General features: G+C 33.6%; 2 protein-coding genes across 4 annotated transcripts; one reads left to right on the forward strand and one right to left on the reverse strand.

Annotated features, from left to right (window-relative positions):
- Positions 1–146: 146 nt before the first annotated feature.
- Positions 147–2544, reverse strand: LOC123697394 (transcription initiation factor TFIID subunit 8). Its single transcript, XM_045643890.1, has 6 exons — positions 2242–2544; positions 2044–2142; positions 1529–1716; positions 1076–1226; positions 665–799; positions 147–335 (listed from the first exon to the last, which is right to left on the reverse strand). Exons 1-6 carry the CDS (start codon positions 2387–2389, stop codon positions 217–219), a joined length of 840 nt encoding a protein of 279 aa, XP_045499846.1. The 5' UTR covers positions 2390–2544; the 3' UTR covers positions 147–216.
- Positions 2545–3115: 571 nt separating this feature from the next.
- LOC123697488 (ribonuclease 3) lies at positions 3116–17171 on the forward strand. Of its 3 annotated transcripts, XM_045644019.1 has the most exons (20): positions 3116–4173; positions 4249–4330; positions 4581–4791; positions 6485–6629; positions 6893–7048; positions 7648–7868; positions 7984–8111; positions 10277–10406; positions 10620–10788; positions 11083–11290; positions 11744–11984; positions 12307–12527; positions 12937–13068; positions 13432–13603; positions 13884–14065; positions 14566–14730; positions 15010–15170; positions 15767–15794; positions 16245–16390; positions 16721–16948. In XM_045644019.1, the coding sequence occupies exons 1-20, from the start codon at positions 3260–3262 to the stop codon at positions 16803–16805; spliced, it is 3897 nt and encodes a 1298-aa protein (XP_045499975.1). In that variant the 5' UTR covers positions 3116–3259; the 3' UTR covers positions 16806–16948. The 3 variants fall into 3 exon arrangements, with proteins under 3 accessions (XP_045499975.1, XP_045499973.1, XP_045499974.1); XM_045644017.1 differs by lacking the exon at positions 15767–15794 and having other exon boundaries at positions 16721–17171; XM_045644018.1 differs by lacking the exon at positions 15767–15794 and having other exon boundaries at positions 4584–4791; positions 16721–17171.
- The last annotated feature ends 852 nt before the right edge of the window (positions 17172–18023 follow it).

An 18023-nucleotide genomic window follows, 5' to 3' on the forward strand; every position in this document is an offset into this window, starting at 1 on the left:
GAAAAATTATAACTTTTCTCTCTACAAAATAAAATTATCACATAAGTCGTAATCAAAGAACTTTAACAGCCATGAGTTATTCATATTGTTTCATGACATTTATTTGTTATTAAACTATCCAGGTACAGAAATAAAAGTGTGTAAAATATTGTCTTAAAATATATTGGTTTTGTCTTAACATTATATTTAACCTTATCTAAAAATAACAGTTACAAATTAACCTCCAGATTTATTTCTATCTGGACTTGAAATGCCAGTTATATCAGGATTTTCTGATTGGGAATTATTTGCATTTTCATTGTCCCCTCCAATTTCACCTTCATTATCAGATTGGTCTGAAAAATAGAATATAGCCCTTATTATAATTTTATATAATGTATAATATTGTGAAATTTTTGCATTTTAAATAGTTCATTTTTAAAAATAATGGAGTTAAAAATGCTATTTATTATTAACAGGACAATCAGCACCTGTATTGCTAATCTTAAAGTTTTAAAAAACTAAAAAATATGCAATATATATGTAATTATTGTATTGGCACTAATCCTTGATAAATGTACAATGTTTGAATTAAACATGTCTGTTTAAAGTGAGTAAAAGTCTAAAGGATTCAGTTGCATACAAACACACAATATGTGAAGCTAAAAGTGTGTTGAAAATATACCTTTCTTATCAGCTGGCAAGTCTTCAGTTCGATTAGCAACTTGGAAGTGATATTCCAATTCATCAAAATCAAATACTTGATCAGTTGGTAACAGGCATGGTAAATATGCAGGGAATGTTGGCTTACATGCTATCACTGAAAATTTAAAATAAACCTTATTGTTTACACAATTAAACGATTAGTATGAAGTATTAAATTTTTTCTTTGTTCATGCCTGTGGGTGTCTATAAAAATGGAGGCTTGTTTTATATTATATAAAACTACATAATATTAACGGGTTTACAATGGCATTGGGAATTTCATACTATGCTTCTATAAAATCTTTTCAATTAAAATTAAAGTTTCAAAATTTAAAAAATATGTTTTTTTTTTTATATTAAGTGGTATATTAGCACATAAAAATCTACTTACAAGGATAAACCTGATTATCTTCTGTATTGAATAGATTGTGTGTTTCACTTGTTTTCGATAAAAACTTAGTCAAAGCTTTTTCTATATCTCTCTTTTGTGTGGCAGCTTTCTCTCTTATAGCTTCATATTCTGTTACAGGTTGTTTATGTGTCTATAAAAATGAAAAAAAAAATAGTAGTCAGTATAAAATATAAATCATATTTATTTGTTCAAATGAATATTCATTCCAAAAGTTATTTATTTTGCAATCATGATGATGAGTACAGGTACAGACTGTACCTGTACAGTACCATACTGTACAATTCAAACTTAATGGTGGCTCGGAACAATGTATGTTCCGATGTGCAGAGTACAATTTTAGATATTAGCGGGACGTTAACGTTTTCTGAACCACCATTAAGTTTGTATCAAACTGTACTTTAGCTTATTTTTGTCCTATAGTTATGTACTTACCGGAGTCCTTATATAAGCATGTGGGTCTGGTAGAGGTGGTAAATGGAATGGTATGTGAGGTGAGGGTTTAGCTTTGGATCCCGCTGAGAGCATTGCAGGTGTCCTAGGAACTGGTGCCTGTTGCGGAGGCTGGATCACATGTCTGTTCGGCCGAGCTGCATATTGTTCTAGTCCTTGTAGATTGATACCTAAAATACAGATTAAGAATAATTAATGTACCTTAATAAGATTTCTATACTAAAGTATACAACAAATGATGAATGATTTTTTTAACAATTGGTAAAGATGTCTAAAAACCATTTCTAAGTTACTAAAATCAATTATTTTATTGGTTTCTGTCAGTATAATTTGTCTTTATTCTTACAAAGATTCAAGATTAATAGATAAGCGTCACATTTTTAAAACAAAAGTTAAACTAAATGTAGGGCAATAACGAGGGTAATGGTTTGAATAAACAATTATATGAATAAAAGGTATATAAGTTAATGTTAGCAATGTGTATTATTTATTCTTACCCATATTAATAAGAGCCATCATAATATCTCCTAAAACGGGCTCTACTCGACCCGAAAGTTCGCAGTAGCCTCTGGCAGAATTTCCAACTTCAGTGAAAACTGAAATTTATAGAGCAATAATAATAATATTATATAAAACAAACAACATTTGTCTTGAAACATTTGTAAGCACTAGTTTATACAAAAAGTGTTACTTACATGCTTGTAGCATCTCTGTTAATGTTTCCAAACTCATTTTATCCGCGGATTCAAAGCCAGTTTCTAATAGAACAGTTGATACAGCTATGTTGAGAATCCTACGACGTGCATCACAATTACTTTCTACTTTCTCTGTAGTCTCAGCCATGTTTCGCTATTTTATTTTACCGATATTTATAATTTAAACTTATCATATATAATTTTATCAATAATTAATGTTATTTTACAAGTGTTCACGAATTTAGTTGTCCCAGAGGCCAGAGGTCCCAAACCACATCCCAAACCTGTGTCCCAAACACGAATTGTTGTGTGACTGCTGACAGCCAACAGGCGACAGCCGAGTCAGCCGACAGCAGACATTGACTTTGACACTTATGATTTTTTTCTATAGACTATAATGAGTCTGAACTCTGAACTATTTGCCATCCAGATACTGTGCAGATACTGGTCAGAAATCATAGAGTGGGCATTGTAGCTGTGAAGTTTGCATAACAAATCGTGTTAAAAATATTATAAAGCATAATTTCCGATTTTGATCGACTTTTTAACTATAACGTTCGATAAACGTACGATATAATATACGTACTTACCGGTTATAATCTTAAAATGTATAACTACGAATTTATAACCTTTTTAGTGCATAAATTATAGTCGAGTTTTTTATCTACACCAATCGATTTCTAACTATCGATTCTAATTCGAATAATTTTTAATGTCAATGCGAGTGTCAATGTCATCCTCATCATTTTTTTTTTATTTGATCTGTGTTTGATACCTTTGATCTGTCTGCTGTCAACTGTCAAGTATCAATATTCAATATTGTCATTTGTCATGTTGCTAACAAAATACCTACAGGCTACAATGGAATAAAATTTCAAGTTTTTATTTTTATTAATTAAGCTTATATGAATCAATTAAATATCAATTTAATCAATTAGATAAATTATTAGAATTACAATCAATATAAGTCATAAATACATCAACTTATCTGTTAAATATTTTGTAATTGTATTCTAATATGTCGCTACCTCCAATCGATTTTACCGTTCCACCGCCTCGATTAAATGTTCCAGCACCTCCTGTAGCCACCGTGCCGTCGCAAACGTTGTTCAACTATCCGCCGCCACCACCACCGGCACCCTCGACCAATCTATCACAACCTTATAGTTCTGTACAAGGAATGCCACCAATGACTATACCACCGCTCTCCCATACAACTTCATATCCGCCGCCTCCCTACCCGCCTCCTTACCCACCCACTCAACCGCCACCAAGCTATGGGTACTATGGAGACACAGGTTATTATTATAACCAAGCAACCACAAACAACGAAAATCAATGCACATCTCGAAGCTGGAGTAGCAAATCTAGTGCTAGTGAAATGAAGGTTAATGAAAAATCCCCTATTTCCACTCCCAGTTCTTCCAGATGTTCCAATAGACATGATGATTCACGGAGTGTGGAAATATTTAAAAAAGATTCAAGTGAAAAACCCTGGTCATCCAAAGATAGTATAGCGTCTAGCTCAAGGTCTCGAATCAGTCCTAGAAGAGATTGCAGCTATGATAGAGAGAGAAAGGAAGCAAGAAGCAGGTCTTACAGATCTAGAAGTCCAAGTTATAGTTCGAGTTACAGCCACCATAGCAGAAGCAGTTCCCACAGAGAAAGGGATGATAGATATTATAGGAAACGGTATGAAGAAGAGAGAAGGGAATATGAGCTTAGGAAATATTATTTGGAAAGAAGAGAGAGACACAGGTATGAAAGAGAAAGGTCCAGTAGTCATAGACGGGAACATGGAGATGATAGATATGAGGACAAATACAGGCCTTCGTCTCATAGGAGCAGAGAATCATCATCTGTTTCATCAAGAAGGTCTGAAGCACCACACAAACCAATGACTGATAGAGAAAAAATATTAGAAGACTACAGGTAAAAAAACCATTCTATTTATAATGTAAGTGTAAACCTTGTAAATTCTGCTAAAACCCTTTTTCTAAATTGTAGGAGAAATTACTGTAAAACTTCAGAAGATTTAATCAAGAGGATGGAGAAATGGTCTAAAGAACATCAATCTGATGAAGAGGAGGTTGGTAAAATTTTCATTTTCCAACAAAGTTGCAGTTTGCTTAACCCATTGAGCCCCCAGCGGCCCGATCGGTCCACAACACAATAGACTTTCCATTGTGTCTGCGATTCCGGGGGCTGAATTATTAATAAATCTGATACAACTTTTGTTTGTTTATCTAGATTAGAATACATTTTTTTTCCCCAAATTTGCATTTACTCAATTTATTACTGAATTAAAATCTAACCTATGCAATATTTTATAAATCCAGCAGAATCCAAAAATATGGTACAGAAGTTCTCCAGCTGAATTATATTACAAGGCAATAGAGGGTGGTAGTGGTGTGGAACAAACTCGTAAACTGGAGAAAGTGTGTGAGAATTTCTTTACTCTGCTCATTGATAGAGGCAGGAAAGCAAGGCCTGAAGTTGACGAGCTGCCTCCCTTGAAGCCACAGAAGGCTAAGCGATGTAAACATCATGGTAAAATCAATTTTTATATTGATTTGTAAGGGAATAAATAACTATATAGTGCATTAAGTTTATTGTAAATTGTGGCTTTGCCCGTGGTACATATTTACATTTGCTCTACATAAGAACCATCTTCGTACTCCAAGGAATATAATAAAAAAAGAATTATCGAAATCGGTCCACCCATTCACTTGTGATGCTGTGACCAAGGAAAATGGGTTTCATTTTTAGGGTTCCGTAGCCAAAATGGCAAAAACGGAACCCTTATAGTTTCGTCATGTCCGTCTGTCCGTCTGTCCGTCTGTCCGTCTGTCACAGCCGATTTACTCGGAAACTATAAGTACTACAGTGATGAAATTTGATGGGAATATGTGTTGTATGAACCGCTACAAAAATATGACACTAAATAGTAAAAAAAAGAATTGGGGGTGGGGCCCCCCATACATGTAACTGAGGGATGAAATTTTTTTTTTCGATGTACATACCCGTGTGGGGTATCAATGGAAAGGTCTTTTAAAATGATATAAAGTTTTCTAAAAAACATTTTTCTTAAAGTGAACGGTTTTTGAGATATCAGCTCTCAAAGTCGTAAAAAGTATGTCCCCCCCCCTCTATTTTTATAACTACGGGGTATAAAATTCTAAAAAAAATAGAGGTGATGCATGCTAATTAACTCTTTCAACGATTTTTGGTTTGATCAAAGTATCTCTTATAGTTTTTGAGATAGGTTGATTTAACTGTAATTTTGGTTAAGTTATTGTGCTTACACTGAAAACGATGGCTGAACCTTATAAGATAGATCAAAAAATATACTACAGTATTGTACACCTTTAAAAATCCGCGATGATATAAAATCTTTATAATGTAGGTACTTTTTACGAGAAATATTAGCTTATTCAAGCAATACGCCATTAATCCTTATCCAGTAATGTACCTTAAATACATTGTGCATTTGATAAAGTTTAATATTACAAATGTGATTGTTGAGTAATAATAGGTTAAACATATCCATCGAACCAATATTTTTAAAACGCGTTAATCCTATAGATTATTATTATTACATCGATTCAAGAAGATCGGTCGCTCGCTGCGCTGCAGCGCGTGAGTTGCGGGGCTTGGTCTCGCGCGGGGGCGGGGATAAGATAGCTAACCGCGTCGACCCGAACGGGCAGACACGTGAGGGCAGACGTCGTTGTCACTTGTGCGTTCAGTTATCACAAGCCGATTTGGGCACGCCTATAGCACGGAATATTTATAAATACATATATAAAATTAATATTCATACATAAAAGTACAAGGCAAAATATCGGGAGAGTTTAGGCTCCATTCACCAGGTGTATAAATTGACATAATAAGTTTATTATATTTGCTGCTACGGAACCCTTTGTGCGCGAGCCCGACTCGCACTTGGCCGGTTTTTACATATTTAGTTGTAGTGTAATATTGAAAATATGTGATTTTCACTTTTAAGAATGTTGTGATCTAGTTTTAGTAGACATAGCAGGTCTTATTAGAACTATCAGCAATTCACAATTATCTGAAAGTACCTTTAAATGCAATATGCTCCTCTTGTCATGCTATAATTTGACTTGCAAAAATATAAATGATTATGTAGTTCTATATATGTAATTTACATTAAAATTAAATTTCTCCAAAATTTATCAATACTAGCATAACATAATTTTATTTTATTTCCATTCAATAGATGAAGGTTCATCTTCTTCATCATCATCTTCATCGGAAGAAGAAGATTGTCTGGATGAGGAGAATCTGCAAGGCTATACAGACAGAATGATGTTGGAACTTCAGAGAAAGCAGAGTCATCCAAGGAGATTGCATCCGGAATTATGGTTATTCACAGACTTAATTTTCTTTGTTTCTTTTAATAATATGGTTATGATGAAAATAGATATATATAAAAAATACGTTTTTAAATAACTCATATCATTTTCTGTGTCTTAAAAAAAACAATCCAGTCATCTGGTACACTTACTATCTAAAAATTTCCACATCTCCATCATCATCCATCTTTAATTTTAATTTTCATGATCAAAATAAGTAAAAAATCCAGTACCATTTATTAAGTCTTTCATATTGTGTATTATTTTTCTAGGTTCAACAATACTGGTGAAATGAATGGTGGCCCGCTGTGCAGATGTAGCGCTCGGGCAAGACGATTCGGTATTCGCCATGGAGTGTATGCGGGAGAGCAACAGTTTCCCAAGTGTATCCCAACACAGAGCAATATTGAGAAATTGTACCATTATAGGTGAGTTTTGGAAATATATTTCTTGATTGTTTTTAATTAAAGTTTTATCTAAAATCTGTATATAACTTGGTAATATTACTATTGTAATATATTTAGTGACTAAAATACAACAAGGAAAATGTTTTGCGTTCTGTTAAGGGATACATACAAAAGACATTCATATTTTTGTAATAATTAAAAATTAATGAAAAAAAAGATTGGGCAGTTGTTTAGTATTTTTTTATCTAGGTTTCCGCCCGCGGCTTCGCCCGCGCAGTCAAAGTAAAACCCGCATAGTTCCCGTTCCCGTGGGATTTCCGGGATTGCGTCATTTTCCCGGGATAAAAAGTAGCCTATGTCCTTTCTCGGGTATCAAAATATCTCCATACCAAATTTCATGAAAATTGGTTCAGTAGTTTAGGCGTGATTGAGTAACAGACAGACAGACAGAGTTACTTTCGCATTTATAATATTAATAAAATAACTATACTAAGTAATTCTGGATTATCCATATTAATTATACATTGCTGTAATGCAACTTATGGATAGTCCTTTGAATGCAGTTTTGCGTGTATGCTTTTTCCTTAACTTTTACTGTGTATAATTTATGTTGTTTTCAGAATAACCGTATCGCCCCCCACCAATTTTCTTATCAAAGCTCCGACAATAATAAGCCATGATGAACACGAATTTCTGTTTTCTGGTTTTTCGATGTTCTCACATTACAAGTTGGCGAAATTACCCACATGTAAAGTTATAAGGTTTAATATCGAATATACTATTTTGTATGTGGAAGAACCGGCGCCAAAGAATTTTACAGTCCAAGAGCTGGATATGTTTGGTAAGTATTTTTTATTTTTTTGCACATATTTTTTATGACTTTTTTTAAATTTTGGAAAAGTTTTTAATAAAAATTGTACTATATAGCAAAATATTATGTATGTAACAATTTTCAGAGGAATTTCTATTCAAGGAGTTATTAGAGTTAGTAGACTTGGACCTTGGTAAAGGTTCAGATACAACTTGTTCCCAGTTTCATTTTATGCCACGATTTGTAAGGTATTTACCAGAAGGAGGTTGTGAGGTATGGAAAATGTTTATTTTTTCCATTGAGATAATATTAATATGGAGACGATACCGCCTACATCACATATGTTCCACTCAACATACGTCATGTGGCGTAACTGCACTCAGTCGCTTGCTCGCTCATTGGCGCGAACGTCACGCTCATTTTTTATTTGTTTTAAAGTGAAACGCATCAAATATGCCTACGTGTGTGTTACGATATTGCACAAATAATACAAAGAATACGGAAAAGTGCAAAGGAATAACTTTTCATCAGTAAGTAACTAGATAATAATTTTTAAAACTTAGTTAGAGCAAAATTTTTGGCGGGCGACATTTTGTCATAGATTAAAAATTTAAGATATGACATTGGGCATGAAATAAGTGTTGTTAGTAATATTTGCTGGCGTATATTTTTATAGTATAAAATAATAATTTTACATATTTAGAAAAGCATAGACTGGTTGTTAATTGAAAAAAGGTGAAATCATGAAATATGAAAATCAATTACTCAATCACCAATTTTTTTTTGTTAATTGATTTCAATCAAGTTTTTAATTGATATTGTATAAGCTACTGACTTGAACGTATAATTGAATTATTATTTATTTATCTGCACTAATATTATAAAGAGGAAAACTTTGTTTGTTTGTTTGATTGTAATTAATATACTCATAAACTACTGGACCGATTACAACAATACAATTAAAAAAAATCTCGGCAATTTAGAAGCCTTCTTACCATCGGAAAATATATTTTGAACAGGGAATGTTTTGTAAAATCTAATAAGACATGTAATTGTTTAGATCCGTTATTATAGATTTAGTGTCCATTACCGGTTACCACGGTAACCAAGCGGTAACTTATTACATTTACTATGGTAAATAGCTAAATGTATTAATATCGATTATTGTTTTCATTGAATTACAAAAAAAAATCAATTAACATAAAATCACTCTTTAAGGTATTGTTTATACACTGTAGGTTGTTTTAACAAAGATAGTGAAGTAAAATAATATAAATATGTATATATAAAAAAAATATTATTATGACATAGCTTGGTAGGTAACCAGTTATTTCTTATTTGTTTCTTTCTTCGAATATGTAGTGAAAAAATGATTCAAACAACAACAACAACAACAACATGTAAACCGAACAAAAACTCAATTGGCATTTTTTAAGTATAATTATATTTAGGTTTTCTTGAAATCCGTCCCGGAAGATTTCTGGTGCCTACCTACACTAGCCGATGAACAGATAGACTTTGTCTGAAAGCATAAGCTCTACGCATAGATTAAATATGTTAATCAAAAAATAACCTTTGGACGATAAAATGTTACCTAAATCACACATAAACCTAACTAAATCGGGGTTATTTAAGTTTTGAGGTTATTTCACATTTTTCTCAATATCTTGAAAACCCCTGTTTTTATCACAAAAAAATCAATTGGTAAAAATCTTTTGAATATCGAAGAACCCTCCAAAACCACTCTGGCATTGACGCAACACTGTACTGTGGTCCATACTTTCATGGGCATTCTCCTTTGGCACAGACAATCTTAAGACCCTGAGAAAGAACATAGGCTACTTTTTATTGCGAAATATGTGCCACGGGCGAAGCCGGGGCGGACCGCTAGTTCAGAGATAAGTAATTAATATTTTTTCTATTCAAGGTTTCCATGTCTGGGCCGTGAAGAAAGGGAAAATTTATTTTTTTTCTAAAAAAGGCTCAATTTGTAAGGAATTAAACTTCCCATAGCCCTGACCCCTTCCCATAACCTAAAACACGAAAAAAATTAAATTATTCCATATGACGTCACTATTTACATCATCCTATATTATATGCCAGATATTGTTAGCCCCGCGTAGTAAAGTCAGTTTATACCTAAAATAAATATTAAGTAAGTACAAAGAAAATTTCAAGTCAACGTGCATGTAAGGAGTGGCACCCAATAAAATAGACAGAATGAAACAAAGTGTCGCCTCTATAGCGGTGAGTCAGTGACATCGCATAATCTATGACTGTCTAGCCGTCATTCGCGCGCCCTGCGCCGCCGCGCTTGGCGCACAGATTTTGTTCGTGGTGTCTGCTCCATATTAATATTATTATCTCAATGATTTTTTCCTCTATTTTTTTACGTTAATTATGACCACATATTTTTTTATTTTTTGTGATTTTTAAAGGTATTATCAATGTGTGAAGTATTAAAATACTTAATAGATGAAAGTGGTCTATTGATCCCACCAGAATCACTCGAAGAAGTACATAACATGGATCATTATCATTGGCAAAAATTTGTTGACAGGATTAAAGGTATATAAGCTATATTCGGCTAATATATATATTCATATCAAGTCCTGCCATGCTTGTTGGGAATCGCGAAATATCTTTTTGCGAATTCACAATAATTCATAAAAATCTTAATTTTTTTGTATTTTTGTTGAATTGAGTGATGCCATTATTTGCATTTGGTGTAATCTTTGCGACTAAATGAATATTTTACTTTATACTATCATATTTTTATAGGCATGATAGTGACATATCCAGGGAAAAAGCCCTGTTCAGTTCGAGTGGATCAAATAGATCGCAGTCCTCCGTTTAGTGTTAAAAATTCCAAAGATATTAGTACATTTTACCCGGAAATTGTGCATTTCGGTATACGACCACCTCAACTCAGTTATGCGGGTAATCCAGAGTAAGTATACATTTTCTTATAGTTTTAGTATGTTTTCCAAGCGGGTTCGCTCGCGTAAGGGCTATAAAATAATATTCTAATAATAATCAATTAGTCAAAATATTATTTTATTTATATTGGCAAGACAAAATGATTGTAGTGCCTACTACCTACATTTTTGACAACGTATTTCGGTTAGAAATCGAATATTAACTGTTAAGTTTTACATAAATAAAACCGTTAGATGCAAGAACATTCCTCAAGCGAATTGTCGAATAAATTAAAAGTATCAAGAAAATAATTTATTTATTTCAGATACCAAAAAGCCTGGCGTTTTTACGTAAAGTACCGTCATTTGATAGCCAACATGGCGAAACCATCTTTCAACGAGCGCCAAAAGCTCGCGGCCAAAGAAGCGACGTTACAAGAAATGCGCACACAGAGTAAAATGAAAAGAGATGTCACAGTCGCTATATCGTCTGAAGGTTTCCACACTACGGGGCTTATGTGTGATGTTGTGCAAGTATGGAAAAGGATTTTTTATATTGAAACATATTGTCCTGAAAATATGCTTTGTAGCTGAAGTTATAATAATTTATTTATTAGTATTATTATTTATTATAGCTCGTCAGTTTGTCTGAGCAAAATAAATATTGCCGCTGTGCGATGTCTTTTACAATGTGTGGATTTGTACTTTAATGTACAAAATATTTACATGATTTAAATTTATAATACAGACTTTACACTGGGTGTCCTGCCGTTGAATTAATCTAAAAGAAAAAAATGCGTCGGGGATTTAAACGTTATTAACGTATGAAAAATTCCATTGAGCATATCGATGACGGGACAGTCTGCATAGTTATAAGAGTATTATGAAATACACACATACACATTTGATAAAATTAGCAGGGATTTGGTCTCTTCATTATATTATTGTTTTTTCACTAATACAAATCTAAAACTTATTCAATTTCAGCACGCCATGTTAATCCCAGTTCTGGTCCGTCACTTGCGTTTCCACAAATCTCTAGACAGTCTCGAGAACATAATCAGTTATAAATTCAAACAAAGGGCTTTACTTCAAACGGCTTTAACGCACCCTTCGTATAGAGAGAACTTTGGCACAAATCCTGATCATGCGAGAAATACGCTAACAAATTGTGGGATAAGACAACCTGAGTATGGGGATAGGAGAATTCATTATACTAGAAAGAAAGGTGAGCCGCCTATTATCTAATATGAATGTCACTTTATGATAATGAGCTTACTTAATGCTTATAAAGTAAAACCGTACAGCTGAAAAGGAAAAATATCTAAAAGTAATATTTTCAGATTTAGATTTTATATTAGCTACAAAGTTACAAATCCAATAATTTTTTTTTATATTAAACTGAATATGTGTTTTAAATAACAGTATTATTAAAGTCTTGAGGCGTGAGTACTAATCTATTCTTCAGTTTTGTGTGCAAAAAGGGAAGAAAATCTTACACATCCCTCACTCCGAAATAACTTCGAAAATTTTATTTAATTTGTAACCAGGTATTGTGACCCTAATCAACATAATGTCACGTTTCGGCAAAAGCAACGAAACGGAATCGGAAATCAAACACAACGAGAGACTCGAGTTCCTCGGTGACGCAGTGGTTGAGTTCATATCGTCCATACATTTGTTCAAAATGTTCCCCGGTTTAGCTGAAGGTGGTCTAGCTACGTATAGAGCGGCTATCGTGCAGAACCAACATCTAGCTTTGTTGGCTAAGGTTTGTACAATCATAGAATTGAAAATCTCATTTTTTTCTCTAATAATAAAGTTCGTGCCTGATAAATGGATGGAAATGTTGTATGGACGTTCTTGGCCTTTATACTTCTGGACGGATTCCCGGTAGTGTTTAGTGAATTTTCAAAAATCTTCCAGTGTATTATATTAATTACTTTCCCTCCAGGCTCCATTGAAAATTTCCACCCTGAATTTTCCACCTTAATTTGAAGTGAATAGAATCGATTAAAAATTAGAAGTTAGAAAAAGCTCACTTCTCAAGTGCGCTCTTATTTGTCGAGACGATATTTTTGCGTTGACGATAGTTTGATTAAAGAAATGCATACCTACTTAAAAATGATTATTCTTTTCATATTTTTTTCTATTTATTCTCCTTACAAAATACTTTACAGAATATAGGCTTAGAACAATACATGCTGTACGCGCACGGGTCGGATTTGTGTCGAGAAGTAGTGATGCGTCACGCTATGGCCAATTGCTTTGAAGCTCTCATGGGCGGACTTTTCCTTGATGCTGGACTTGAGGTAGCGAAATTGATAAATAATACATACCTAATAATTATTATTTTTTTGCGTTAAATCAGTATTAAAGTAGTTCTTGTATTTTAATACCAGTGTTTTTACCAGTTTCACTGACTATAAAATGCGTAAATAAATATGTTACAAGTGAAAAAAAATTATCAAGAAGATATAGGGACAGCACTATACGAAGAAAAGAAATTTACTTATTTCCTTCTCGCTTCTCTGTATAGCGCCGTCCCTATGTGTTCATTGTTTGTCACGTTGTTCGGCAGACGTGTGGATGGCCTATTAGAATCAAGTTTCTCTAAGCCCCAAATATATCGACAAATAAAATTATTTACCATTATATTTATTCAACTTTTCTAGATAACAGATCGCGTATTCGCACAAGCGCTATGGCACAACGAGCCTATACTGTACGACATTTGGATGAAGGAACGAGCACACTCGTTGCAAGAACAAGAGCCTTTGGGAGATCGGCAGTATATCAAAGACTTTGAGTTTCTGCAAAAGTTGACCGCTTTTGAGGAGTCTATAGGTAAGATACGCGGAAAATTATAGAGATTATTTTTACATAATTATTGATGTCGCAATGCACATTAAGAAATATTTAGTATAAAATATCGTATCTGGTTTTGTTCGGTCTTACTGTTTTCATAACTTGCGTAGCCTATGGTCTTGTCATCGTAATTACGTGTATGTTTTACTGCAGTTCTGTTTTAAAGCTAGATTAGTGTAGTTCGTACCTCTTTTGTATATAATATATATTTTTATTTCTTTCATGTTTATCAAATGAATTGTAATATCTTTTATTAAAGGTGTAAAATTCAAGCACATTCGTCTCCTAGCGCGAGCATTCACAGACCGTTCAGTGGGTTTCACGAACCTAACCCTAGGTTCTAACCAGCGTTTAGAGTTCCTAGGCGATACGGTACTACAGCTTGTTGTATCTGATAAACTGTATAGGCACTTCCCTGAACATCATGAAGGGCATTTGTCGGTGAGTATAGTTCTTAAGTCTTGTTTAAATCATTTTCATTTTAAGTGATAAAAAAAATCTTAGAAATTATTTTTCTGCAGTTGTTATCTTTTAATGATTTTTCAATATAAGTAACAAGCCACCTTCAAACTTTTTAAAGAAAAATACAAAAAAAGTTTGAATATAAAAAAAAATTGGTTGCCTGTAAAGTCGGTATACGGGCGAAAGTTTTACGTGACAACGACTTTTTATGTCTGTCTCTCTCGCTCTTAGGCGGGCTAACCATGCCCGCGTGCCTCTTTCGGTGACTCATCGTAACGTTACCGAGCGTTACACTTTTTCATAAGTGACTCCCAGCCGCAACCTAATTTAAGACGTTGTCACGTCAACATGGTCTATTTGAAAGAAATAGTCAAATGATAGTATTTTTGTACAAAATTTAATTCTATCAATTATTTGAAATGCTTCTTCGACTAAAAACTTACATTTTCAATCCTTTTCACGCAAATAATTATTTACAGTTACTACGTTCGTCACTAGTAAACAACCGTACACAAGCGATGGTGTGCGACGACCTTAACATGTCGGACTACGCGATATACAACAACCCTAAAGCGAAACCGACCGCCAAAAAACATAAGGCTGACCTGCTTGAAGCTTTCCTGGGTGCTTTGTATATTGATAAAGTGAGTTAAAATTATTTTATGCCAGATATTTTGTTAATAATTTATATATTATATATATACTACGTTAAAAAAAAGGTTCTGTCTGATAAAAGAGGTAGAACTTGAATGCTGACTCGCCCTAAGTTCTTTTAAATTAATAATAATTATTATTAAGCGTTCATAGTGTTTTTTTTCTACTTTTGTGTCTTTGTTCAAAATGAATTAATAAAACTTAATTGCACTAGAACTTATTGGAATTTCTTTTCAACACAATTTACACCCATATTTATTTTGTCCTAGAATCTAGAATACTGTCAAGTGTTCTGTAACGCGTGTCTATTCCCACGTTTACAAGAGTTCATTATGAATCAAGACTGGAACGATCCAAAGTCGAAATTGCAGCAATGTTGCCTCACTCTACGCTCTATGGAAGGAGGGGAACCGGATATACCTGTTTACAAGTAAGACTTATATTTTTACTAGCTTTCCACCCGCGGCATCGCCCGCGCAGTCAAAGAAAAACCCGCATAGTTCCCGTTCCCGTGGGATTTCCGGGATAAAACCTATCCTATGTCCTTTCTCGGGTATCAAAATATCTCTATACCAAATTTCATGCAAATTGGTTCAGTAGTTAAGGCGTGATTGAGTAACAGACAGACAGACAGACAGAGTTACTTTCGCATTTATAATATTAGTATGGATATTGAGTTTTAATAAGCAAATGGTGGGCGGGTTGCCAGTTAGGGATGTACATATAAAGCTTTGAGAATTCAACAGAGTATTTTTTATGTGTTCATGGTATACAAAACTGTAAGTCCCTGTAAACTTAGTATACCTACGGTGGGACAACCTGTATAAATTTTTTTATATAATGAAAAATTTGTCTGATAATCATCAATCAATTGATATGCTCCTTTCATATGGCAATATTTTTCTGTAGGTATATTTCGGAACAAAAGATAAAATGCTAAATTAATTTTATTTTATTCAAAAATGTTTGTTTGTATGATTTGCCAATCATAAATTTTGTTTTGTGAAACATGTGCGCTGTGTGCAGCCGGAGGCCCCAAAATAAACTTATTTTCGTAAGTTTCGAATTTTCTTATTCTATAATTTAATAATTTTATTTGTTACAATTATTTCTTGGACGATGAGCGAGATATCGAAAAATGAATATAATTCTAATTGTAATATAATTAAAACTTTAAATTACGTTGCACTACAGAAAAATGCGCTAGTGTCAGAGATTTGTTAAGGACCCGTTGCCGTAACTTGTGACACAATATTTTTTTTTTATTTTAGGGCCGATTTTTCAATCCTTGGTTAAATCTTATTCGCGGAATATCGTATTAAAAATGTGTTCAAATCAATCAATCAAATCAATTCAATTTCAAAAATGTGTTATTTGCTCGTTTTTTGATATGTTTTACAGGTAACATCTGTATATTATTGTGTAATACTTTGTTGGACGGATAAGATTTATCGAAGGATTGAAAAATCGGCCCTTAATAACCTAAATAATGATGTATATACAGGGTGATCGAGTGTCTGGGCCCGACGAACACGCGCGTGTACACGGTGGGCGTGTACTTCCGCGGGCGGCGGCTGGCGGCCGGCCGCGGCCACTCCATACAGGAGGCCGAGATGAACGCGGCCGAGCAGGCGCTCAGCTGCGCGCACGGTAAGTATGTACTATATCGTGTACACAACACGTGTACACGATATAGTACATAATTTTAAAGAGATAGAAAATTTTATGTTTAATGATTTTTTTGTTGTTTAGAGAGTTATAAGAATTAAGGTAGTCAGTACTCTTCCACACTGCGGTATTTTTTTTCATAATTTAATAAAAAAAGTAAATTGAGCAGTCGTTTCAAAGCAATTTCGACGAAGTTGTATAAAATTTAATTTTCTTATATTTGTGATATTTTGACACAAGGATTTTTTAGCAATTATTTTTGTAATATAAATGGAATTTATTTGTCACTAAATGTAAATATACATATTTCAGAACTATTCCCTCAACTGGACCACCAGAAGCGTGTAATCGCGAAGAGCATGAAGCGCAAGCGCAAACGTCACGACGGTGTGGATAGCTATAACAGCACTAAGGACATTCTCCTCAAACAAGACGAGGACAAAGTGCCCAAAGCGTATCGATCAGATAATAAACTGGAAGAAAGTTCCGAATCGGACAACCCCGTATCAGACACGGAAGTTAAAGAATTAAAATCTGACGATGAACGACATGACAATGACGATGATGACTCTGGTCTTGATAGCGACACAGAGACAGATAAATATGAAAATGTACAAGTCAGCAGTCTTCTAAACGATATGGAAAAATTGAAACAGGATCTAATAGCTCGCAACGAATATGACAAGTTGAAGGAGAAATGCAGGAAATCCGATTCGGATGATGATTAGAGTGAGAACTTGTAGGTATTTTCTGTTTTTGTGGTGAGGGTTGTGGTGAGGGTAGTTGTAAGATTGTTTTCAGCTTGTAGATCATTTTATTTTTGCCATTTTTATATTATTGATATCGATGTGAAAAATATACAAATCCATTTAGATAATTATATGAAATTATATGCTCCCTAGATCATAGATGTATTTAAGATTTCTACAAGTTGTCATTATAAGTCATACCTTTTTATTTTTTGTGTGTAATATTATGTGTTGTGCAAATGGTAAGGTGAGTAAAAGAAGCTATGAGTGTGAAATCGAGCATCTTTTATTTAGTGTAGTATAGAAATCTTATAAGTCTATGTCATATGTTTAAGTTAGTAGTTGTTAAGTATTAACGCATGTCAAATCTAGTTATTAGACGCTGATAATAGAAATGAAATCATTTAATATAGCTTAATAAAATTATTTTTCTGCAATTTATATTTAGTTAAATATACTTATATGATAATTGATTGGAAAATACGAATTCGTCATATATTCTCTTAATTCGCAATCTACGAGACGAGATGCAACGAAGGTTTCAAAACTAAGATATCTTCTATTCTCCACGTCGCATTTTCAACGACATCGCTGTGTTGCGTTCTGGAGCGCAGTGTGATGTAACTAATTCGTTTTAGTTTTACAACTTGCGCTACGCTCCATAACGCTTTGCTTCGAATACAAGAAGAGGAAAACATTTTTATGTCATAGAGAGACTTGAAAGAGACAAAACGATTAATCTGTATGAGGCAGAAAGAGATATATGATGTATTTTTTATAGTTGTGTTTTGTTTATTGGTCAGTCTGTTCTTTATGGTGGTTTTGTAAATGTGAATGGTGTTGATATGTATGTATTATGTATGTCT

This window comes from Colias croceus, chromosome 14, assembly GCF_905220415.1.
Source record: "Colias croceus chromosome 14, ilColCroc2.1".
NCBI lineage: Eukaryota > Metazoa > Arthropoda > Insecta > Lepidoptera > Pieridae > Colias > Colias croceus.

Bases quoted from the DNA above. Each gene is read 5' to 3' on its own strand.
- LOC123697394 (XM_045643890.1), bottom strand. From the start codon at position 2,389: ATGGCTGAGACTACAGAGAAAGTAGAAAGTAATTGTGATGCACGTCGT. The intron at 1,717-2,043 runs GTAAGAATAAAT...TCTGTATTTTAG, and splicing joins GATGGCTCTTATTAATATGG to GTATCAATCTACAAGGACTA. The intron at 336-664 runs GTATATTTTCAA...TCTATTTTTCAG, and splicing joins CTTGCCAGCTGATAAGAAAG to ACCAATCTGATAATGAAGGT.
- LOC123697488 (XM_045644017.1), top strand. From the start codon at position 3,260: ATGTCGCTACCTCCAATCGATTTTACCGTTCCACCGCCTCGATTAAAT. The intron at 4,792-6,484 runs GTAAAATCAATT...TCCATTCAATAG, and splicing joins TAAGCGATGTAAACATCATG to ATGAAGGTTCATCTTCTTCA. The intron at 15,171-16,244 runs GTAAGACTTATA...ATGTATATACAG, and splicing joins CCGGATATACCTGTTTACAA to GGTGATCGAGTGTCTGGGCC.